Source organism: Pogoniulus pusillus, chromosome 8 (assembly GCF_015220805.1).
Source record: "Pogoniulus pusillus isolate bPogPus1 chromosome 8, bPogPus1.pri, whole genome shotgun sequence".
Lineage (NCBI taxonomy): Eukaryota > Metazoa > Chordata > Aves > Piciformes > Lybiidae > Pogoniulus > Pogoniulus pusillus.
The window spans coordinates 10998198-11022690 of NC_087271.1; the positions used below are offsets into that span (position 1 = coordinate 10998198).

General features: G+C 52.0%; 3 protein-coding genes across 11 annotated transcripts in view; 1 reads left to right on the forward strand and 2 right to left on the reverse strand.

The window, feature by feature from the left end:
- Window positions 1-201: 201 nt before the first annotated feature.
- Window positions 202-15793, reverse strand: UHMK1 (U2AF homology motif kinase 1). The gene is made up of 8 exons (XM_064147189.1): window positions 15392-15793; window positions 13418-13710; window positions 10416-10607; window positions 9550-9644; window positions 8629-8705; window positions 5595-5693; window positions 4503-4591; window positions 202-4064 (listed from the first exon to the last, which is right to left on the reverse strand). Exons 1-8 carry the CDS (start codon window positions 15675-15677, stop codon window positions 3918-3920), a joined length of 1278 nt encoding a protein of 425 aa, XP_064003259.1. The 5' UTR covers window positions 15678-15793; the 3' UTR covers window positions 202-3917.
- A 580-nt stretch (window positions 15794-16373) lies between these two features.
- Window positions 16374-24493, reverse strand: part of NOS1AP (nitric oxide synthase 1 adaptor protein) — a 59893-nt gene continuing 51773 nt past the window's right edge. For 6 of the 9 annotated variants that reach the window (XM_064147194.1, XM_064147191.1, XM_064147192.1 and 3 more), the window contains exons 10-12: window positions 23922-24071; window positions 18540-18804; window positions 16374-18452 (exon numbers count right to left, since the gene is read on the reverse strand). In XM_064147194.1, coding sequence (XP_064003264.1) covers window positions 17960-18452; window positions 18540-18804; window positions 23922-24071 — 908 coding nt within the window. In that variant the 3' untranslated portion in view covers window positions 16374-17959. Of the gene's footprint in view, window positions 18453-18539; window positions 18805-23625; window positions 24072-24493 lie in introns of those variants that run through there. The other 3 variants (XM_064147197.1, XM_064147199.1, XM_064147196.1) reach the window with 1 other exon arrangement.
- SPATA46 (spermatogenesis associated 46) lies at window positions 19567-20775 on the forward strand. Its single transcript, XM_064148239.1, has 3 exons — window positions 19567-19630; window positions 19883-19990; window positions 20252-20775. Exons 1-3 carry the CDS (start codon window positions 19567-19569, stop codon window positions 20773-20775), a joined length of 696 nt encoding a protein of 231 aa, XP_064004309.1.

The following is a 24493-nucleotide window of genomic DNA, read 5'->3' on the forward strand; positions in this document are numbered from 1 at the left end:
AAAGATCACGCTGGTGCTCCCAGCGGGATATTCTGCCACGCTGGGATAACCTAGTCCCCGCAGCCAAGCGCCGGTGCCAAGCACTGTCATGGCTAGATCACAGGGCTGTCCCCAAACACAACAGAGGGTGAAAAAGAACTTGCCCAGCCACATGGTCTTTCAGCAGCAGTCCTCCGAGACAAAAGTGTTGGACAACCACTCTGTACTGAAGCATCGTTTAATAATCACCTGGATCAAGCACACATCTGCTCAGCAACGGTGCGTGACGTGATACAACAGTTGACATCTAACCCGAAGGGAGGAGGCACATGGTTACAGGATCCGGCGCAGCGGGAGAAGCGTACAGAACGCTCTGGAAAGACAACCTGGGTGCAATACGGTGCTCAGGCTATGCTGTTGTTCGGAGGCTAGAAGCCAGTGACAAGAACACCAAGAATACGACTAAGATCAGAGCTGACTTGTGCTTCGGCACTGGTTCAAAACCCAGTTACCCTCCTTGCGTGTAATAAATAGGTGGAAGTGCAAGGAACTTTCTCCCTTGCTGCTTCCACAGAGACATCAGTGGCAGAGGAAGGACAGCCATTCTTCAAGTGGCAGTGACATTTCCTTCGCAGATCAGCTATGAAACCCTGACACCACTAAGGGACAGCTGAGCACCAACGTTCACACATGTGCTCCAAGGAGACACAGTCCTTTGGGCTGCCTCTCCCTGGAGAGGAGGGCTGACTGCCCTTTCCCCCTCACAGCAGATCTTTCCCTCAAACACAGCCTGCTGTTTTTCATATCCAGCTGTCTCCTGGCTAGGACTAAATAGGTTTGTGCTACACAAACGGCTAGTTGAGGAGGAAGCTGTGTCAGCAGCACAGACCAAGATACTGCAAGCATCCATGTGAAAAGCCTCAGCACTTCTGCAACTCAAGCAGGCAGTAATTCAGAAGTGAGGAGAGCCAGGCCCATCCAAGCACACACCACAACAGATGCCTTGGATTCAATCACCACGCGCACTTCAGATCTAGAGCTAAGAAGGTTTTAGCAGGGCTGAAACTTATGCCAAGCCACCAACAGATCACTGGGACACTTCAGAGTGAGCTTCAGCTTGACAGAAAAAGGCTTTGAAGGCAGAGGGGGAGGGACAATGATAAAATGCTTCTGCTCTGAGGTGCTTCTAAACCTCCTTGTCCGCAGCCTGTAGAGGGAAGCTGGGACTGGATCCAGTGAAAGGACAGGAGATCAGCATCTTCAACTTTTGCCAAGAGGATTTTTTTTTTAAAGCAGCTTTGGGGTTTCCTTTTTCACAAGCCCAGTGCTCAAGCCTGGTCAATGAGCATCTGGAGAGAAAAATCTGGTAGCAGGAGATTGCATCTTGAAGATTTATTTAGCTCCTACTAAAGCAGTTGAACAAAACCCCAGCCAGACTCTGGGGGCACAGCTCTACCATGCTGCAGGAACAGGTTGCATCTTCTCTCTAAAGATTAGTCCTGGCACAGCTCTCTAGCTTAGTTGCAAATCCAAAGAGTAACTCTTAACTGAAAGATATGCTTGAAAGATGATAGAGCTGCTCACAGTCCTAGAAAAACACATGTGAGAACTTAAATGCAGTTAAGTCCTGCACCTTGGCATGTCCACACTGTAGGTGACAGATCTCATATACTCTGCACCCAGCAGAGCTCCTTGTGTCCACATGCAGGCTGGCAGCCAGTGGGGCAGGTGCTCTTTGGTCTGCTGCTGCCTGCTCACAGGCATGCATGCAGTCACCTTAGCACTGCTGATATGATGGCATTTAAAATGTGAATTTTTGGGCCAGTGCTTTCATCCCAGCTCAGCCCCTCAGGGACAGCAAGAACTCAGAGCTGAGGAGGTCAGTTGATAGCTATCAATACTTAAGACTACTTTAAACACCCTCTTCACATAGGAAAAACTCTCACCCTGTTAATCATCTGATTCCTCTCAGACACTAAAGGTGCTTCACTGCAAGGACAGCTTAATTAGAAGCAATGAATCACACACTCCATCTATGCAAAGCTGCCTTACAGCTACGTATACCAGAGCAGCATCATTCCCAGGAAAAGTCTCAGCAGCAAATCACACCTTAAAACTCATTCTGGGATTATTTTTTTAACCCTGGAAAAGCTACCACCTTCAAGGCAACAGAAAAATTCAAAGAGATTGGTCCTTTCTGGGGAAAGTTTGGAACAGCCACAGTAGAGAGGGCTCTACACCAGCACAGAGAAGAACTCAGACTCGTGAAGTACTACAGACATTGGATCTCCTGACCCACTGCACATATATGCATGGGGCAAAAATCAAGAGGAACTTCTAAGTGCAGCATTCCAGCAAGTCCAGCATCAGCATGATGTAAAAAGTAAACTGCAAGGTAATTCAAGGTATTATTCCAGGGAAGGTCAGAGGTGGTCTGGGCAGCTGCTGGAGAAAAAGAATTCACAAGGGCTCTCCTCCTCACTAAACTGGTACCAGGGATAAGCCAGAATATGCTGCCCTCCTTTAAACAGGGCTGTTCCACACTGTACTTGCCAGGAGCAAAGTGCTCACCTCTGCAGGGAGAGGCTCCACTGGGTGTACAGGTTTACACACCCCTGGGAAACAGCCACCACCCAGCTCATGGTGGCAGCTAAACAAACGAGCTTCCGTCTGCATGCTGAAGTCACACAAGCAAACAACATGCTCTGGGGGGAAGCAGTGATACTGCTCACCAGAAACATCTGACTGTTGTCCCTGACACTGGGAAAGACCAAGTCTGATGAATGACAGAGCCCTTTCCACACAGGATTTCAGATTGTCTCAGGCCCTTTGTGTAACCCATGAAGGACCAAAAGTGTCAGTGCTTCTAATCTAGAAGCCTAATGGGTTAATGCAAAACCAAACCCACACAACACAGAAAAGCCAAGCATGAAGCCAAGACAGACAAATGTTTGCTCTTTCTTACAAGACTCACAGGGCAGGAGTCATGCTGAGACACAGAGAATACTGCGTGCTGTAGAACTCCTTTCCAAAAGTATCACCTAAAGACACTCATGTACTACAGGCGATTTGGCATCAGAGCTAGGGAGCATCAGGGTACATGCTACAAAGATGACTCTATATGACAAAGGTTTTCACATCACCTCAAGCTACAAAGTGATTACAGGTTGTGTCAAGACTGAGTCTGGCACTGCAGTAATGACATGTATCCATTCACCATTAGTCCCCATCCATCCCAGGGATACAAGAAAATTCAGCTCACTGCAGGCACCATCATCTACATCTCACTGCCTAGCGTGCCATCTGTGCCAGGTCAGATGGATGGCTCTTCTTCTCAGGTCACAAGGTGGTGACAGGGTAACACCTGTAGGCTCAGCAGATCTGATTTCACTGCCTCCTTCAGCTCTACATGGTGTGAAGACTCAAAAGTCCTCTTGGTTTGGAGAAGATGGTGCTTCTGTTTCTTTACTTAGTATAGGTACCAACAAAAAAAAAAGGAAGCCTCCTTCCTCCTTTCCAGCACTGGAGAAGAGCACAGGTATAGGAAAGCTGAACAAAGAAATCCTCTCCCTAGAGCAAAGCCAACTGCAATGGCAAAGACTTTCAATGGTCTCACTTCAAATCACCTAAAAGTGCTTGCCAAGATCTGCTGGGCCTCCCAGAGTCACCACTCCTGCTATCCAAGCACCCACCAGGGCAAAGCCACATACCCAATGTAAACGAGCAAGCACAACACACATACAAGCACACGCTGAAAGCCATCCTGGCCTCCTCTGCACATCACAAAGCAGCAATAAAAGTTTCAAAGCCCAATTAAGTCCTTTGCATCTCTCCTTCACAGATGACTCAAAAGCAGGGCTAGGAAGCTCTTTCATACATTCAACTGTAAAACATGTGAGGAAGAGGAGCAAGACAACTCTCCTGATTGTTGCTACTGCCTACAGCAAGTTTTGGTACAGATATCCTCTCTTATAGGCACTCAGTGGGTAAAATGTAGCCACAACAAACTTGCCATCAAAAATCTTTCCAGTCAGCATTTTTTGGGCAGCTTTGGAATCACCAGCATTTGCATATTCAACAAAGACCTGAAAGAGAGAAAGAGAAATAGGACTTCCAGTGCAGCATGTCACTCCCTCCCTCCCAACCCTGCAACCAGCTCCTGAATACATTTTTCCCTTTCTATCCTTGATTGAGCCCAGAGCAGCAGAGCTTTAAAAGAGAAGGAGCTGCATCTCTGAGTTGGAATTTCATCTCCTGCTCCTCATTTTTGAAGAAAGCTTTCTCTCCCACTCCTTGGCTTCTTCTTTTACCCTCATGTATCCTGGCTTCCCTGCTAAAGCCATTTGGGCATCTCCCAGCTTAGGCAGCCTTACATAACCAGGAAGCAACCTGTGCTGTCCTTCAAGACAACCAGTTATTTTTAGCACAGCCATCAGTGGGGAGACTTTCAGCAGCTGAGCAGCAGTCCTGCAGCACACAGAGTGCATGTAGGAATACAGAGCCTCTTCCCTTCACTCACGTACTTGGCCTTTGCCAGGATTCTCCTTTGGAATAAGCAAGGAAACTACCGGTCCATATTTCTGACACTCCTCCCTTATGTCTTCCAGGATATCTGAGAAAGAAAAGAGCTGGTTGTCTTTCACTTTGCAAACTAGGATGAACCAAGAAACAAATGAAGATGAACACATCAAGGCCACTCATTTAACATACATCATCTTCTTCTCAATTTAAAATAACCGAGAGGTGCCAGAACAGAAGCTGAAACTGCTTAATGGCCACATAATGAGACAAGGTGTCTGAACCGAGGCTTGGGGAAAGACTGTAGGCAGTGAATCCTTGATAGCAAGATTTGGAGCACATGGACAGTGCTTTTGCCTGCACACAAAGCTTAGCTTTCCAGTAGCTAAAACATTTGGGATTTGTGAGTGTTTTTATGTTATGGTGCTTGGAGGAGGGGAACTGCAGCAAAATAGCCGCCACAAAGTCTCCTTTGTGTGAGCCTTTTAAACTCACATCTCCAAAGTTCTTAGGTTTTGCCACTCACATGGATTTGAGAGCAAGAAAAATGCCAATTCCATCACATCTTGCCATCTAATAAGTACAGTTTTTGTTATAGTTTAACAACTCAAATCAAGTATTTCAGTTCTCTGATGAGATCATAGAATCAGAGAATCAAACAGGTTGGAAGAGACCTCCAAGATCATCCAGTCCAACCCATCTTGGATAAGTTCATTAGCAAACTTAAGAATCTCTGCTACCGGGCTCTGGAGCCCTATGCTTGTCCAAAAGCTCAGAGCCATAAGCACATTATGAGGTCTGTGGGCATTTAACAAATCAAACAAACAAAAACCCCATCTTTTGTTTGTTTGTGTTTAATACAAATAAAAATCTGGGATCCTTTGAGAGCTCACTACAAGCTCCACTTTCTGTCTCGATCTCTTATTATCTGTTAGTGCAGTTGACCTAACGTGGTATCAAATCTCAACTGAGCAGCTCTTTATTGGCTGTTCTGGCATCTGTTCATTGTTCTTCTGCTTACTTTTGCCTCCCCAAAGCCAAACCAACCAGTTTGTCAGATGGCATTACTATATGGGATCTTCACAGCTTGCACCAACCTTCATATTCTTCTTCGCACTGCAGAGAAGCATCACTTAGAACATTTAGCAGCCTCAGCACAGGCGTGGGGAGCATCACCAAATCTTCAATATGAGGAGCTGACACCCATAGAGAACAGAAAAGAAATCAAAGTCCAAAGGAGCAAGAAAACAGGAACATCCACTATTGTACACAAACACCTACTGCTCCTTGCAACACAGTTGTGCTTCTCTTGCTATCACCTGCATGCATAGCCTGTATTCTCTCCATTTCCAGCTTATCTTCACCTGTGCACTGAGATGCCTCCAAAGGCTTCAGTGCATTCTGTAATCAGGCAAACATCTAAAACTGCTTCTAAAATTACAAAGCTTGCAGAAGTTAAGGCTAGAGTTATGTCTGCTTAACTCGGATTCAGAAACCAATGTGATTTCAAGACCTGTGCTAGCTGAGCAAACTGCCCTGTATCTATGGCAATGCCAACAGATGAAAGAACTACTCTGCAACCTGCCTCTCCTGCTACTGCTACCAGACAAGCTGAAAACAGGCTGGCCAGCTTCTGTAATTCCAATCCTTAAGTTATCATTAAGGCACAAGCCTCAGATCTCTGGGATATCTTTCAGTTTTTTCCTAGACACCATGTAAATCTTCCTTCTTTCAAAATCCAACTGCGATGCGGTGTTTTGAAGACCACTACATAGAAACTGGGAAAATGACTTAGCTACTTAAACAAGGCAATGCTACAGAATAAGGCATGGCCACGAGAGGGTGGACACCAGGTGGGTGAGCTGTGATTCTGTGAACAGCTTCACAGCAGCAGAAATAAAGTCCACTGCCACTCAGAGCAGCAGGGACAGTGCCATCTCTTCATGTTCCTGAAAGGGATTGGTAGGCCAGTCAGGAAGTTAACATCCGTGAGCTCAAATTGTACTTGGAGAATGTGAATGGTTTCGTTTGTATTGGCAGCTACAGCAGCCAACCACCATAGCAGTAGCCCACAGTTCTCCCACCTGACAGTGAGAGAGGGGAGGGAAAAGGGACAAAATAGCTCCAGTTCTCCAGTCTGAGCCTTCTGACTAACTCTGCAAAGATAGGGGGGTATTACTTCCTTGGAAGTACTTTTCCAAGCTAAGCAAACAACACTTATGAAGGAGGTGACATCTCTGCCAGACACGGACAGGTGGTGTTGATTTCACAGAGCAAGAGGAGCTGACAGGCAAGCACACAATATAAATCTCCTATCTGACGTGGAAGAGTCTTAATGAAAAGCTTAGAGCATGAAAAGCCTTATCAGTCTAGACGAAGCCCAGAGTGTGCTCAGGGAAAGCCCTTCAAAGGAGGGTGCTGCCTTCAGATAACCAGCTTCACATGAACCTCTGAGAGCATTTTTCACAGGGCTCTTGGCAACCAAGAGACAACATCAGATGAACCAAGGACTGAAGAGTATTTAAGCAACACCTTGGCCTTATATGCTGCCACTTTTATTCAGGTAAGCCCTATCCTTCATTTCACATATCTTTTTTCAGAGAGGGAGACAAACCATCCCCTAGGACTCTTCTTGTAACCATGTGACAAACGCATTTCTCGCAATATCCTTCTGCCCTAGGAGGTACTTTCTGCCCAGCTGTTCTGATCCTTTTCAAAGTGCCAAGTGATAGAAACCACACTGATAGGAGAGAGCCTGCAAGCAGCTCAGGAAAGAAGCTGATGAACTGGAAAGTCAAGACTTAGCTGTAAATGACACGGAAAGACACACTCGCCTGTCTTCTCTAAACAGAGAAACCATGTCCAAGTGAAAGGCACTGACACAATTTTCTGTCTTCCTAGAAAAGCAACAGTAAATGCTTCTTTGTGTAGACAAGGCTGGCAAGGAAGGGAACCAGCACAGAAAACGAAGAAAAATTGAAGCTGTTATATAAACTTTAGCACTAACCACAGAACCACCTTCCTAGTAACAGTTAGAGGTCTGTGTGTTGAAAGCTAGCCCAGAAAGCATTGCCAATATACTGTTCCCTCTGCTCTACAGCAATGCTGACTGCAAGGTTCAGCCAGGGAAGGTGGCTTTGGTTACAGTCCCAGTTTCTAGGATGCGAGGGAAGTCTAAAACAGGAATAAGTTTGTTATCTTTGCCTCATACACAGGAACCTTCATGTGACCTCGAGAGGCAATCTTCACTGCAAGATACACCAAGCAGCTTAAGAAAAGCAGGGCTGAGATTCAAGGGAGAATGACAGCCCCGCCAGAAGATTGATACTTCAAACATTAATATATGCTGTAAGAAAGCTGGATGCAGAGCTCTTCACTGGTGTTCTTGAAAGCAGGAAACCTCTAGAGAATGCTACTGTGTTGCTTTTGGAACAGAAAGTAGGGAGGGATATGAGCCTGAACAGGGCAGTCTCAGCCCACATTTTGCTGACAGCCTGCAACCTGCATGGTGTCAACATGTGATTAAATTTATTAAATTGAAGAGAAAAGTGCCAGACGGAAGTGACAGTGACATCTACCTGTGACCTGCCACAGGGGCACCAGAAGAGGCAGGTCAGTTACAGCAACAATATACTTACACCTTGAAAAAGCACTCAGACTATTTGACCTGTGCAGAGGAGGCAGTAACAGATGCTACCACCAGCTACTGCTCTAGTCACTCATCTTCCTGGCTTCTGAACTGGGAAAGCTGGCATAAGGAAAACCACCCACTCACCCTAAGTAGCACTGCACTCTTCAAAAGCACCTTAACAGTCACAACATTAGGTAAATATCTTGGTTATTTCTGTCCCTTTAAATGAATGCTGCTGCCATACACTTGTGGTCAGTTTGATCTGGGCAGAATTTAATTGGAGAAGCTAAAGACTGCAGGGCTGGAGGGGCTGGGCAGCACTGCGAGTGCAGGCAGCACTCTGACCTGCCTGCTGTGGTACCACAGAGGGCTGGCAAGTGCCACAAAAAGCAAAGAAGTAGTTACAAGGCCAGAACCAGAAATAACAGAGTTTAACTGCACTCTGTTGCTTTCAGGACACACTGAGGAGGCCCTGAGCAGGGGTGACAGGCACAGCTTACCGAAGGGAATGCTGAAGAACGGGCTGCATAAAGCCTTCTCAGCGGAGGCTCGCTTTCCTTGGTCACAATGAAGCATGCTGGAAGAGAACACACCCTTACGCTCTTGCACCTGACATTCCTGCAGTGACACATTCAACTTGGGCTGGAAGTCAGTACAGAGGACTACCCTATCTTTGGAGTACTTACAGTACAGAGAGAAGAGTGAGAAGCACATATTCCAATCAACAGCTGAAACACACCAGAAGGATCCCCTGAAGGCACTTTGGGTACATGGTACAGCAGGTTTTCCTTCTTGATGTGTCTAAGCATCGAATGCTGGAAGTTGTTCGCTTACAAGTTCCCATGAAACATGACATATCCCAGCTCCACCTCCCCAGGCCATTTATCCCAGGTCTCTTAAGCACATGCAGTCTCATAAAAGTGGCTGCACTTCAAGGAGCTGCCACATCTTTCAACAAATAGGATTCCAAATAGCTAATAGGCCAAGGCCTGCTGCAGAAAATCCCCTACTCGGCTTTATCAGTGACTCCCAAAGGTACTTCTGCCAACCTGTGTCCTCGTTCACTCTGTAGCCTCAGAGCAGAGTCACAACACAGTGGCAACGATCCCCTTGGCAGACCTCTAACTAGAAAGCTACACAACTGCATTTAAAAGTTGACAGCATTCTAAAAGCAACACTGTTTGGATTCTCTTTGCTGTTTTAGGGGAGGGTTGTCAGAAACATTTCCAGTTTTGCCCAAATACAAACTCATTGGCAGGACGTGCCAAGTACAGAAACAGCAATTGCACAACATCATGGCTGATATTCTTAATGTGCTTACTCCAAACTCTGCCAAACTGTTATGTGTGGGCTCTAAGATACTAGGAGCAAGGCATGAGAGAGCACATCTTTAAGCAACAGTTAGGAAATATGGTAAATACCTTTTGATAAGGTCTCTGAGGTGATAAGCTGGAATGGCTGAATTAACAACCCCTTCACTAGCAAATATGCGATCGATGATGGCAGAACTGTTTGTCTGGGAAAAAAAAGAGAAACCGTGTTTAGAGAGGTGGAAAAAAAAACCCAGTGTAAAGTTTGCAATATCCCATCATCTTCTAGACTGGAGGCAGAGGGCTATGGTACTATGGTATTTTGTGAGAGATCCCCAGCACTCCAGCCTCACACATTAAACCAGCAAGCCCACAACAGATGAAGCTGTCTCCATTTGCCTGTACGAAAGCTATAAACTTCCATGTGCAGGCAAAGCTGCTGTTACTGAGGAGGTTATGATGCTTAAAGGATACTTTTACTGGGAAGGGGAACACAAAACAAAGCTGTTTTCAGAGACAACAGAGCCGGGTTCCAGGTTGACAACACAAGAGTCTAGTTCTTTCTTTCTCAGGATACAGCCTTATAAGATCCTCAAATTAGAGCTAACATTAAGACCAAAACCATCAAATAATTCCTTTGTCATTGTGCTGCTGAATTACCTGGCAGCCATCAGCCATCCATTTCTTTCTTCCTTCTCTGCCAGCACAACTCACCTCCTAAATCTTGGCAAGACACAGGCTCCACAGACTCTTGGAACCTTTAGCTTTCAGTAATCTGAACAGAGGCAGCATTCAGACACACCAGTCTCACAGGGCAGGCAGGTGTTTATGTCTCTGGAACCTTAATTCTCAAGGCAATGGGATTAGAGAAGCATCCTGGGAACACTCTCTAGTTGCCAGGTGCAAATCCAGGTTACAAAGAAGAAACAGGACAACTCACGTAGTGCAAACAAATGCCTGCAGCGGCTCTCACTCACCTTCCATTCCTGAGATTGGACTGTATGTTTCAGTTTCATTCCTGAGAACATTTCCAGTAAAACGATTCCCAGACTCCACAGATCTACAGCAGAGGTACACTCCGTCTCACTCTGGAGCCCTGCCTGTGCCAGGCAGTTCTGCAGTTCTGCCTCTGGAGCCCGATACCCGTCTGTTTGAATATATTTCACATCCTAGGGAAGATCAAACACACACTCATTTTCCAGATAAAGATTCTCCACTTTATCCATAAATCATTTCACAGAAGCATTTCTAAATGGGTTATCAAAATACTATTGCTAAATTCTCTTCTCTGGATATGCTGAAATATGTCCAGAGAAGGGCCACAAGGATGAACAGAGGGATGGAGCTCCTCTCCTATGAGGACAGGCTGAAAGAGTTGGGGCTGTTCAGTCTGGAGAAGAGAAGGGTCTATGGAGACCTTATTGTGGCCTTCCAGTATCTGAAAGGGGCTTACAAGAAAGCTGGTGAGGGACTTTTTAGGGTGTCAGATAGTGAATAGGACTGGGGGGAAGGGATCCAAACTAACAGAGGGCAGATTTAGATTAGACATTAGGATGAAGTTCCTCACCACGAGAGTGATGAGACACTGGAACAGGTTGCACAGGGAGATGGTGGAAGCCCCATCCCTGGATGTTTCTAAGGCCAGGCTGGATGTGGCTCTGGGCAACCTGAGCTAAGGGAAAGTCTCCCTGCCCATGGTAGGGGGTTTGGAACTAGATGATCCTTGAGGTCCCTTCCAAGCCTGACAATTCTGTGATTCTATGATGTTGACAGAAAGCATTGCACAGCCAGTTGAGTTAGGCAGGCAGTTCAAGTCAGTACACTGCTGTGTTGATGAGGGAAAAAAACAAGCCTGTCTGGAAAACATCTCCCAACAGAACATCAGACATCCCACTAATATCTGAAAGATAGCATTGCTGGAAGAGGTTGGGTATCACTGAGGACTGGCCCATTAAGCCCTCATATGCACAGAAGATGGTTTAAGTTTCAAGGTAAGGGTCAAACACCCACAATGTGCTCAATGTCAGCCACACGACAGCAGCAAGAGCCCAGTCTGAACAGTGAGGATCAGTAATAGCTGCAATTATTCAAGTCCTGATGTTCTCTGAAAACATACTCAAAGAAGGAAGCAGCACCTAATGCTCAGACAAGGAAATTACCAAAGACACTTCCCACTCCTTTTGCTGGTTCACAGCCAGAAGCACTGTAGCAATCAATGCCTGCCCAGCTGCCATGGCTGGTGAAGTAAAACAAAGTGCCCACACACTGCCTGCTTAAAGGAAAATAGGATATGATAGAACCATACAAGTGCTGGCTGAAGGGGCTGCTCTGGAGGTCTCCAGTCCAACCTCCTGCTCACAGCCAGCACCCAATCATGCAGTCAGCTGTGGCTTTGTCTAGCCAAGTACTGCAATGGTCCGAAGACAAACTTCATGCTGCATCGTTTTAACACAGGAGGGCTTGTTTTAGACATACTGATGTGACTCATGAATGACAAAGACTAAACCTACTTCCTGGACAAGGCACAGGATTGGGAATTCTTGTCAGGGCATACTCAAATCAAAACTATCTGGGTTCTCTTACTGAAAATAGTTTGCAAAAGATATGTTCAGGCAACAGAGCTCAAAAGTTGTTTATGAACTTAAAAAAAATTGATACACAAATTGCTGATCAGTGCGCCTCCTGCTATCAGCTGAGAGCAGAACCTCCTGCACGGCAAAAGCAGCTGTTTAGGAGCCCCACCAAACAACATTCACAGATAGAGAAAACACCACCAGTGTGTTAATACCATCTGTGAAAACTGCAAGGTGGAGTTCCACTCCTCCCATCTAAAGCATTTTGAGAGATGAAAGTGGTCGAGACCTTGCTCTACCTACAGCCATTCCCTGTTAAACAGTAACGACAGGAAAAGTTATGCAAGGATAAGCTTGGCAGAGTTGTCACAAATAAAACTAGTATAGTCTTGAGTTGGATAAGGAAATCATGCTGCTGCCCAAGGCATGGGTGGTGAGGGGAAGCTGACACCTGGTGCACATTCAAAGCAGGGGCAGAAGGTTCACCCATCTGGCCAGCATATTTCCCAGAATGGGTAAAGGAAGCAGACTGGAAGAAACCAAAGAAGCAAATAAAGAGCCTTATCATCTACTAATAAAGGATTCACCGTGCAAGCAGCAGAGCAGAGATCACAGAACCATGGAATGGTCTGGGTTGAAAGGCACCTCTGAAGTTCATCTAGTTCAACCCTCCCTGCAGTCAGCAGGGACATCCTCAACTAAGTCAGACTGCCCACAGCCCTGTCAAGCCTCACCTTGAATATGTCCAGGGATGGGGTCACAACCACCTCCCTGGGCAACATGTTCCAGTGTTCCATCACCCTCATAGTAAAGAATCTGATCCTAACATCCAGTCTAAATCTGCTTCTTTTCAGTTTGAAGCCACTGCCCTTGTCCTGTCACCACAGGCCTTTATAAACAGTTTCTCTCCACCCTTCTTGTAGGCCCCTTTTAGATACTGGAAGGCCCCCCGAAGCCTCCTCTTCTCCAGACTTCCTGGAGAAGCTGCTGAATATAGGATGAAAGGAAAGACAAGCACAAGGACACTGCCAAAGATAATACAACTGACTGGGGAGGATGATGGTAAAGCCTGGATTACTAGTATGCATGATAAGGGATGATAAGAGGAAATTCCTCAGATCTGGGTGCTCCCAATTGTCTGACCACATTAAAACCAGCAAAATTCCCAGGAAGCTGAGACACTACTTTTTTCAGTGCATGATTAACGTTGGAATTTATGTAGCACAAAGCCAAAGACATCGACAGAAACCAGAGATACGCAAGGAGAATGGAAACTGGAGCTTCTGTTCCCAGGGCCAGACAACACCTCAGCCTTCTTCAGAAAACCCTCAGCACCATCTCAGTTCCTACTCTGAACAGGTCATACCATGAGCCAGAAGCATTACAGAATGCAGCATGTTCCAAACCTGATTCCCCTCTTTGAAGCTAAGTCCAAAGTCAATGAGCTTAAAACACTCCTCCTCTGCACTCCACAGGATGTTGCGTGGCTTGAGGTCTGCATGCACGTAGCCTTTGTGGTGCAGGAAAGCCAGGGCTTCGAGAACATCTCGGGCGCAGTGCTGGATCATCCACATGGAGCAGCCCTGGTTGCTAGAGTGCAGCAGTAGCTCAGACACGCTGATGTCCAGCAGCTCCAGGAGCAGGCAGCGGGACGGGCCATTGGCAGAGTAGTGGTTGGTGAACACACCGTACAGCGTCACTGCGGTGAGACACATTGACAGGCAATTGCAAGGTCATCACGCTCCACTGCTCTCCACTACTGCCCAAAAGACCACAAAAGCTGCAAGAAGCAACTCATTTGTCTTACAAAGTGTGATCTTCAGAGGGTGGGAAAACCAAACTTCAGCAGGAAATAGCATGGAACACCTGCTATGTCACACCTATGGGCTTCAGAGGAGAGGCCAACCTCACATCCTGCCCACTGATAGGGCTGGGTGCTCTTGCTCAGAAGGATCGTCTCCAGATGTTGTGGGTGGGTTCCTTGCTTATAATTAAGAACTAGGCTAGACTACATCTTCTAAACCACCATACCAGGACACAGATAGGCAGCTGCTGCTGAGTAAAACAGAAGTAGCACTGCTCACTGTGGAACAAATCAATCTCTTCCCCTGGTCAATTTAGCACAGTGGGAACTCAAGCACTGAGTTTCCAGGGTACTTTACAGCATTAGAAAGTATTTCATACAGACAAAACCCCCAAAACAAACACCACAGGAATAAAAAAAAAAGAAAGTCATCGATGTCAGGGGAACCTGGGGCTGTCCAGCAGCCACCTCTGATGAGCAGGCTTGCTCCTGTCCCAAGCACACTGCCACCGACACAGGCAGCCCAGGGGTTTCTGCCACAGCCGGGCTGGCAGGCAAGCACTGCCCTTCTGCTGCCTTGTGGACAGCATGGCTACTGGGGGCAGCTCAGGCAGTCCTGTCCAACAGATGGTTTTGGGGTGCCTTGCCTGCAATAACCCACTCTGGCACCCCCCAAGGATGACACTCAGCTCCTGCCCACCTTAGGGAATCATTTGTAGGTGCAAAGTCCAGGGACAGAGGTTACCCCACAAGGATACCAGGAAGCACCTGCCATAGGGACACCACTTTGAGTGTCCAGGGCTCTCAAACCAGCCCAGCCAGGGGTGCCAGTCCAAGGGGCACACTGGTCTGGGGGGGGGTCTCTAGCCCTGCCTGCGGGGGGGCAGTTTCCGGGCGAGGGAGCCAATACTCCTAAAGGGGTTGGGGGCACCCCTATTCGCTCTGGGGTACCCGTTCCTGGTTGGAAGGGGTTCCTCACCCAGGTGTGGGTTGGGGGCACCCCTGTTCGCTCTGGGGTACCCGTTCCTGGTTGGAAGGGGTTCCTCACCCAGGTGTGGGCTGGGGGCACCCCTGTTCGCTCTGGGGTACCCGTTCCTGGTTGGAAGGGGTTCCTCACCCAGGTGTGGGTTGGGGGCACCCCTGTTCGCTCTGGGGTACCCGTTCCTGGTTGGAAGGGGTTCCTCACCCCGGTGTGGGTTGGGGGCACCCCTGTTCGCTCTGGGGTACCCGTTCCTGGTTGGAAGGGGTTCCTCACCCAGGTGTGGGTTGGGGGCACCCCTGTTCGCTCTGGGGTACCTGTTCCTGGTTGGAAGGGGTTCCTCACCCAGGTGTGGGTTGGGGGCACCCCTGTTCGCTCTGGGGTACCCGTTCCTGGTTGGAAGGGGTTCCTCACCCAGGTGTGGGGAGGAACTGGCTCGGGAAACATCAGTGTGCCCTGGGAGAGACTGTCCTGGGGAGTGCCGCGGGGATAGGAGGTGCCCGCGGGAGCCACCCGAGAAGCGAGGGCTCGGGAACGGGGCCTGGGGGCGGGGTGCCCAGGCTGGAGGCCGAGGCGGGGGCGCCGGGGAGCCGTTACCGATGTTGCGGTGCCCGCGAAGGTGCTCGAGCGCGGCGCGCTCCTTGCGGAAGCCGTATTCGGCGCAGTCGGCGGCGGGCGGGCGGGCGCCGGGGCGACGAGCGGGGCCAGGCCGCGGCGGGGGCGGCACGAACTCCTTGACGGCGCCGGGGGGGGCCCGCGGGTCCCCGCAACAGCGAACCCGGTAGACGGAGGCCGAGGAGCCGCTGCCCAGCGGCGCCTGCACCTCCCACAGCCGGCCCAGCGCCTCCAGCAGCGGCGCCGCGCCCCACACGCATCCCGACATGGCGCCGTCCCGCCTCACATCGCCCCCCTGCCGCTGCAGCTGCCCCGCCGCTGCCGCGCGACCGGCACCGGCACCGGGCCCGGCTGCCGCAGCGCTCCGGCCGCCATGACACCGGAAACGGGGCGGAGCGGCGGCGGCACCGCCCGGGTCCCTCACCCCGCCCGCGGGGCGGAGACGGCGGCAGGGCAGGGCCGGGCCAGCCCGCGGCTGCTGTCGGCGCAGCGCGGGGAGTGGGCGGCTTTCTTCCGAAGCTCCTGTCCCCTCACTTCGGGAACGGGCTGCAGAGTCCTACCCCCTCAGCCCCTGCGCTCCCACTCCCTTAGCTCGCCATCGGCCGGGGCCTGTTCCGTCAGCACCGAGCGCAGCAGGGCAGCCACGTTCCCCCCTCCGCCCGGGCATCCGCCAGTGCACCTCCTCTCCCCGCAGCCGGGCTCCCGGGATGGGGGCGTCCTTTGAAGGTTTCTGGCTGCGCTTTTTGGGGACAGCTCCCTTAAGCTGAGGTCTTTATCACAGCTGCCCCCCTCGTCCCAGCAAGCCTGGTGCTGGAGGATAGCTTTTTGCAACACCTCTCGTCTCCATTGGGCTGCCAGGGCCACGGCCGCGCTCTGCAGCCCGTCTCCAGCAGGTCCCTGGCCTCAGGGGGCTAAACCCATCTGGTGCAGGCCCTCCCCTCCCATCGAGGGACTGCTACGTGTCTGTGAGTTAAAAAAACAACAACATTTATTGTGCAACCTGAATCTTTTGTCCCAAACTACACACACGATCTAGACAACATAAATAGAGGGACTGGACCCTTGTGATCGGCAGGGTTGGAAGACACTGGTTCCTCAAAGAGGGGCTACAAGTCTTTGTTTTCATCAACATATACAATGCAGTGTAGGTCTAGGCAGCATACACATATATATACACTCATATAAAGTTCTGTCTGTAGGCTGGAATCATCCATGCACAGCATAATCACTTTACACACAGGGTATGTTAGACTTCAGCACCAGCCACAAGCTGCCCGCAGGCTCTGTCCATCTCTGGTGTCTCCCTCCTTCTTCAGCATCACTACAGCACCCACCACAGCAGTGGGCATGGAGGCACAGTGGCTGCTCCCAGGGCAAAGGGATTTGTGCTCATGGCCTCCTTCATTCAAGCTTTGGGTGGTGGAAGAAATTTCTTCAGCCCAACCACCCTGCAGGGCCCAGGAGGAGCTGTAAGCAGAGGCGCCCCATCCATGAGCCCCTAGCCTCCTCCAACCCATATCTGGAGCTTTTCCTCTCAAAACCACCTTATGGGAGAGGAAGCACAAAGCTCTAAGCAAAAAGTGCTATCTTGCTGCTGCTTCCTTGTGCCAGCCCGGGGGGCACAGGCTGGCTCTCTGGCAGTTCACAGGGAAGCAATCATAGAGGATTATGTGGCTTCCTGTGCCCTAGACCTGCCAAAACATCACCATCCTAGCAAGAGGAGGAGAGCAGCGGCACTGGACCACATGGGATGGGCTGCCTGCATGGGCAGATCAGTATGGTCCATGATGGTTGGGGCAAGACAAGAAAACAAGCAGGAGCTGAAGGGAGGTCTGATAGGGAGCTCTCGTCCCTACCTCAGCCCACTCACTGGGACACAGACGTGCATCCCCAGGCACCCAGCCCTGTTCCACGTTAGAGCCTAAAACATAAGCAGGTCATCTGCAGCTGGGACGCTGCTGCAAAGACAGATGTCACAGGGGAAGCTCATGTCAAGGGGTTGACACTTGGAGAAGGCCTTGGGGATGTCTGCCATCCCAGCTCCCTGGCACTGGCCACTAGGTGGGATGACATATCTCAACAAGCACATGATGTAAGCTGAGACATGCTCCAGGCTGGGGGAGGCAGCCCAGATATAGGGAGCCACTTGCCAGTAGCACAGATGGCAGCACTGGGGGCAGGCTGGTGCTTCTGCACCTATGCATGAGGACCCAGGCTGCTGAGCAAGCCCATCCTCTGTCCCCAGCTCAGCATGGCCCCTGGCTGCAGACATGGTGGTGGCACCATAAGAGGATAGGACCTTTGCACTGACCAGGGGATTAATAGGCTCAGGATGGAGCTGTAGAAGCCACAGCAGGGCAGGCTGTGCCCCTCCTGGGAATCCAAGGAAAAGCGGTGTCATGCATCCCCAAACCCCACACTGGAGCAGCAATGACTTCTGCTACCATGGGCTCCCCTCTCTCCAAACAGGACCCCAAAAATGGTAAGTGGCAGCGAGGGACACCTGTGAGAGCCAGCCTCCATGGTGCCCTTGCCGCAGCACCGCTGCTGCTACTCAAAGGACAGTAGGTCAGGATGGGCCCCCTCCACCTCCCAGCTGGGAGCACACGGCTCCGGCTGCCCTGTGCTCCCCACTGGCTCATGCTCCAGCCCGGGTCTCTGGGAAGGCTTCTCTATGTGAGGTGAGGTCTCAGTAGCCCTCTCTCCTGCCCGCCACTGGTTTTCCAGGCTGCCCTTATGGATGAGGTCAGGCACGGGAAGAGCACCAGTGGGCTGGTCCTCACTGGGCTCTGGGCTGCCCATCATGGTGGGAACAGCAGGGCATTGTGGAGGCGATAGGTCCCTCATCTCCAGCTGCTCCTCTGCAGGGTCAGAGTGGGCTGTGGGTGGCTCAGAAGGCTCTTCTATGCTGCTCTTTTGGCTGGTCCCTGCTGGCTGTGGTGCGATAAGCATGTCCTGGGGGGTCTTCAGAGCACGTGGTGTCCGCTTCTTGCCGATGGAAGGTGGGGGGTCCAGGCGGGGAAAGGCATCCAGCCCCACAGCCCTGCAAGCACAGAGAAGTCATCTTCAACCCTGTGCTGAGGCCCTTCCAGCAGCCCTGCCACGGGGTGCACACCATGGGGACACTCACCCATCTTCGCCAGCTGGCTGTCCTGTGCTCAGCATGGCCCCGGCGCTGGCGTTCACCTCCATCACCCCCATGCTGGGGAGGCCAGCTGGATCCTTGCGGCGCAGGAGGTCATTCACCTTGGCACCTACGGCCTTGCCCAGGTTGCGGAAGTGCTGGCTGCCAGCAGGGCGTGAGGGCTGTGGGACACCTGGCACAGCTGGGATGTGCTGTGGTCGTGGAGTGGGTGCTGTGCTGGCACTGGCATTCTCAAACATGCTCTGGTCCACTGGAGGAGGAAAAAAGGAACAGAGAGGGCATGTGAGCTGGGATGGAGACAGGACCATGGCAAGGATGTCACATCTCAGAGCTATCTGCTAGCTCCCAGTCCAGCAGCATGGAAACACAATTTGGGAGGCTGCTCCTGTAGCTCTGCAGAGGCTGTGGGCAGCCAGGCTGTGCCAGGGCTGTACAGGGCAGTGCATGCAGTGGGGATGGTATAGGGAAATACAGGGTGGCAGCAAGCCCAGGGTCCATGCTGGCACTGCCAACACATTGAGAGCATCTCTTACCTGACACCAGGTGACTTGGGAAGCAGGTTGTGGAAAGAAAGAGAGAGAGAGGATTTACCAAGGGAATAGCAAGGGAACAGTGGGCCTGTCCCTTCCATGCTACCAGGCAAGGTGTGCTGCCAGCTCCCTGCCTGGTCTGCAGAGATGGGGCCCTTACCAACCAGTCACTCAAGAAGCAGAAAAGGGCTGTCTAGGGGCACCTAGAGCCTGAGCTCTACCCTGCCAACCTCAGCAAGGTTCCCTCACCTGTTCAGGCTGGTTGTCCTCTTGCACTGGCTCCCAAAAGATCCCAGGGGCTAAGCACACTGCCCAGGAGCATCCTGCTCCACACCAGGTGTGTGTGACTTTGTGACATCAGCCCGCAATGGCATGGGTGCCATGGTGCAGGAGCCTAGCTACACTAGGGCAATAACATTGTCCTGCATACTGTTTCTGTCAAGGTCATGCCCTGGAGCACAGGGACAAGAAGCCCAGAGGCCATGTGCCCCTTAGGCCCCGACAGCCTGTCCGGTGAACCTAGTGCTCACCAGCTGGGAATGAGGGGTAGGCAGCTGTGGGGAAAATTCCTGACTCCCTGGGCATGGCCATGGCATCATGCAGCCTCCTGTGGCAGAGCAAGGGCCTGTGGGCAGACAGCCATGGAGAGGTTTGGCTGGGCATGGTTTGGCTGCACAGGTGGGGAAAGGGGACTGGGTGGGTCTGTGGCAGCAGCTGCTTTCTGGGGACCTAATGGGGTTCTGCATTCACTCCCCACCTCTGAGCTGCACTGATTCCTCTCCCATGCCTTCCCAACAGAAATCCCCAAAGCTGTGGCTGCTGCCCCTGAGAGTGCCAGCTCAGCCCCTCTGTCACTGCCTGCATGCCAGAACAGCTCTTCGTCAGACAACTCCAGCGGGCTACTGGGTGAGCCTTTTGATATGCTGGTGCCTCAGTGCCTGCCAGCATCCTGTGTCCATCCCTACACCTGCATCTCATGGGGGAAGGGATGGTGCCCTCCATGCCAGGGGGACACACTGAGACAGAGCCAGTCACCTCTTCATCCCATAGAGACAGAGAGGAAGGGTCCCCAGCAATGAATGCCCTCAAGCCCATGGGGGGCCAAGGCTCTTACAAGCACCCCGGACTCACTGCAGGCCCTTTCCTCTGCAGCCTGTGTCCCCGCAGCCGTGGCAGATAATGAGCTCTCTGCCTGCACCGACATCATCTACCGGCCCTGGTTCTCACCCTACAGCTACCTCCTAAGTGCCAAAGAAGCCACCGAGCAGCACCTGAGCAGCTTGGCCGCCAGCCCCCAAGAGCACGAGGAGCTCGATGACCTCTCCGTCACTGTCTGCTCCTCTGGCTCCTCAGACAGTGCCCAGCCCCCTGCGAGGGACAGGCTGGCCAGCCGCAGATGCAGCATCACAATCCAGGACATCCTCACTGCTTCCCAGCAGCAGCCGCTGCCCCAGCAGGGCTACAAGTGCATGTCGTGCTGCCGCGTCTTCCCCATGCTTTGGTCGGTGAAGGTGCACATCCAGAACAGCTCCCAGGAGGGTTACAGCTGCAAGGTGTACTACCGCAGGCTGAAGGCCCTGTGGGAGAAGGAGCAGCGGGCGCAGGAGGCCGCAGCCCCCGGTGCAGCCCCGGCCGCCGAGCAGCCGCCGCGGGAGGGCACTGCTCCATCGCTCCTGCCGACGGCACAATAAATGCGTTCGGGAGCAGTCAGCCCCGGCTGTCTGCTGCTCTTGCCTTGCACAACGCTTCCCCCATCCTTTAAGAGAAGCTCTTCCCTACTTGTCCTTCCCCGACGGTCAGAAATCTCCCCAGACCCTGAAAGCGCTGCTTAGCATCTCTGTGGAGAGCTCTGCAGATCCCAGGAAGCCCCTGGAACCCTCGAGGGTCAGCCCTGAGACAAGCCTGCATTGTGCAGTGGCTGAAGGGGAAGATTGAAAACCCTCTACTCCCAGCAACATTTGGGGCACCTCACGCTCATAGGCAGCCTATGGCTGGCATCACAAGCAAGGGTTCCCACAGGAGAGAGAATCCTCTCTTGGGCTGGAGAGGGTCTGTGCAACTCCAAGGAATGACACTGCTGGTGCTGCCTCCCAGCATGAAGAGGGAGAGAAGTACAGAAAGAGACAGTCAGCAAGAAGGAGGAGACAACAGAAAGCCTTGAGAAATAGAAAGATTTATTTAGCAAAAGCCAGTCAACTAATGACAACACCCAAGGGTTAAGTGCACTTACATTGACAGATTGGTTTCCCAGATAGATTGAGTCAACAGTTAGTAACATGACAGTTGTAGGAAAAGAAAGGACAAAAAATATATCTATAAATCCCTGGTCAAAGTCCATAACAAAAGTCAGAGGCTAGAGAGGTGTCTTGGAGGCAGCGCTGAGTTAAGAGGAGGATCATTTACACATGTACACCTGCAGTGTGGCAGGACACTGGCAAGGGCCCACCTGGCTCTGGAGCACCCCCCTCAGCCCGTGGTGCACCCACCACCATCCCCAGCAAGCAGAGCCCTGGGCAGGAGCCTGAGCCTGCAGCTCATCCCAACAGCTCCTCACAGGGCACTGCCTGAGCTGTGTGCATGCAGCAGGGACAGGCAGGAGCAATAGTGTGGGGAGATGGCTCAGCCTTGCCTGCTTTCCAAGACAGCCCTGCCTGGAAGAGACCTCCTGCCTGCTGCTGCTCCTTCTGGGCTCTCCCTTTGTCTGCCCTGTGCTCATGTCTGAGCTCCTGTCATCCCCTTTCCTGCAGAACTCATCTGCCCACAGGGAAATCCCTCTTCCAGCTCACTCACACATCCCCAACGTGCCTGCACCATGTTGTGTTTGTGCTTCCATTCCCATCTCTCTCCTAGTGACACCAGCCCTGTGCCCTCATCTCCACTGTGGTCTGGCAGTGACAGGGTACATAGAGTTATTGGTAGCCAGAGGACAGGAGCACCCAAAACACACTGCTACCAGCACCCACTTCCACTCTGTCCCCTCTGTAGCTGGTCAGGGAGTCCCCTAGACACCAGGCCACTGCTGGAGACACTGAAACATGTCCTTCCCACTACAACTCTTCAGTTCCTCACAGCATCCAGCCTCCTCCTGTGGTGGAGTGTGCATAGTACAGCTTGTACAGACCCCAGGTTCTCACTCACTTCTCATTCCTCAGCAGACCTCAGTCCCAAGACCAGGGCAGAAAAAAGCAATGGACGTTCCTCAGCAGCCAGGCTAAGCCCTGGAGGAGAGCAAGAGCCTTGTGTCTGGGAGATGCTCAGCTAGGAGTTAGTTGCAGGCAGACCTAGCAGAGACTGAACGGTTGAAGGAGAGAGAGCAGAGGGAAGCAAAAAAGCAAAGCAGAAGCAGGATAGAAGAGTGGATGAGGAGGAAGACAACTGTGCCAATCGCCACCTCATTGAGTGTTTCCACAAGGAGTAGGGAGACACCAGGACTCTGGTTCGTACCATGTGAGCCACAGCCTCTTAGAGGCTGTAGCACCAGGCCCATGATAAATGTGCTTGCAGAAAACAAACAAGCTCTGGATCCCTTGAAGGGTCCCGCAGATGGCTCTTAGCCATGGACACGTAGGAACCTGCTGGGGAATCCAAGATCTTGTATTCACTTTTTGGAGGGTGCAAACTGGAGAAATGAACAAGCTCCCATGCAGACCTCATCATTTTGCTCCTCACTGAGGCATGGTGGGCATGCCCTGCATCCACCAGCCCTGCTGTGGGCGAAAATGATTGCTTGGAAATGGGAGAGTTTGTCCATAAAGCAAAGCAGGGAGCTCATGGTGATGAGGGTTGCTGGGAAGTGCTTGAAAACGTGACCTAAGAGCACCAGAAAGGCTTTGAAATCTGGCAGCCATGCCAAGTTCCCCAGGGCTGGCGAGTGAGGGGAAGAGCACTCCACAGCCCCATGCTGCATGCAAGCTGTCCTGGAGGTGCCACAAGCACTATCATCCCGCCAGGAGCTGTCTGTACTAAGCCACCGTGCCCAACCTCACCTCACCCCTTTAGCTCCACCCCAGGCTCATCGCCGTGGTCTCCCACTCCTCACCTCTCACCCACTCTGCCAATGCACCATTACCAATCCAAATCACTACTAGCACAGCTCTGACCCCACCTCTCACTGCCCTGGTGCTGCCTCCTCTGCCCTGCACACTGCCCTGTACCAGCTCTCTCATTCCCTCATTATAAACCTTCATCTGCTTTGCTGCTTCCCCCCGGGGGCCAGCAGAAGTGGCTAACCCAGCAGGGAGTCCTTTGCTTCTGCCTGACCTCAAAACTCAAGCTTTTAGGGGAACAGGGACCAGAAGAAGCTGTCGGCTCGCTGTCCAGAGCAGAAGCTGTCAGCTTACTGTCCAAGGCGAAGCAGGGACACTCCAGCTCAGCACAGAAACCCATGCACGCTGGCACGCAGCGTGCCCAGTGCACCCCCTTGGCATGGCTCCATCCTCACCTCCACACACCTCCTGCCCGTGCTGGAAGCTTCGTGCTCCCTCCTCTACTCCTCTCCCTCTGGGCTGTCCTGTCCCTGTCAAGGCCAAAGGAGTCCTAGCTCTGGTGGGTCCCTGCCGTTCCATGCCACCTCCTGCCAACTTCTACACTGCAATCTCGTCTTCCAGGCTGTCGCCAAGGTCCTGCCTGGGCTGGACGTGGAGCAGGCGCGGCGGTTCCTCCTGGGACCAGGAGTCGCGCTCCTCGCTCTCGTCCGTGTTGGACTCGTACTCGGAGGCGATGCCTGACTCGCGGAACTTGATGAGCTCCAGGCTGCCCAGCGCCGGCTCCGGCTCAGGCGGCCCCGAGTCCGGCAGAAAGCGGTAGCACTCCAGCTTCACCAGACAGTCGTTCCTACCTATGGGGCTGCCCAGGTTGCTGGGGAAGCCCGAGCTGGGGCCCAGCGGTGGCGGGTGAGTGTCCTCAGGCTGCGGGGTGGTCGGGTCGCAGAGGACAGGGAGCACGTTGGAGCGGAAGGTGATCTCCAGCAGACTGTCCTGGGAGCCCGCTGCAAGAGAAGGGCGCGGCTCAGGGGCAGGCAGTGCCACTCCAGCTTGCCTGGGTGCCCCTCAGGCCACCGTGGTTGGCCGCAAACTGGCCAGAGGACGGTCTGGGGCTGTTTGGGCGTCAGGCTCCCCACTGCCACCGTTTAGAGGGGCTCATTTAATGTCGTTGGTGCCAGGAGCTACTGCTGGCCAACAAAGAGCCGGTTCTGCAGGATAAAAGTTATCCATCTCCCACTCCAGCCCTTGCAGGGAGCTGATGGCCACATCTGCTGAAGAGGAAGGTCAAAGTGGGGGCTCTTGGGAAAGTAAGGAGCTGGCCTAGAGCATGCAGCCACTAGGGAAAGCAGAGATACAGCTGATGGAGGTATGTGACTACCTGTTTATACAGCCCCCCACCATGCAGCTTCCCATGCTGCATGCAAGC

What these genes read in the sequence shown, in the direction of transcription:
- UHMK1 (XM_064147189.1), bottom strand. Translation starts at nt 15,677, where the DNA reads ATGTCGGGATGCGTGTGGGGCGCGGCGCCGCTGCTGGAGGCGCTGGGC. An exon ending in TCCAATCTCAGGAATGGAAG is followed by an intron (nt 9,645 to 10,415) that starts GTGAGTGAGAGC and finishes TTTTTTTCCCAG; the next exon opens with ACAAACAGTTCTGCCATCAT. An exon ending in CTCAGAGACCTTATCAAAAG is followed by an intron (nt 8,706 to 9,549) that starts GTATTTACCATA and finishes GTTCTCTTCCAG; the next exon opens with CATGCTTCATTGTGACCAAG.
- SPATA46 (XM_064148239.1), top strand. Translation starts at nt 19,567, where the DNA reads ATGTGCCCCTTAGGCCCCGACAGCCTGTCCGGTGAACCTAGTGCTCAC. An exon ending in TCACCAGCTGGGAATGAGGG is followed by an intron (nt 19,631 to 19,882) that starts GTAGGCAGCTGT and finishes CCTTCCCAACAG; the next exon opens with AAATCCCCAAAGCTGTGGCT. An exon ending in CAACTCCAGCGGGCTACTGG is followed by an intron (nt 19,991 to 20,251) that starts GTGAGCCTTTTG and finishes GTGTCCCCGCAG; the next exon opens with CCGTGGCAGATAATGAGCTC.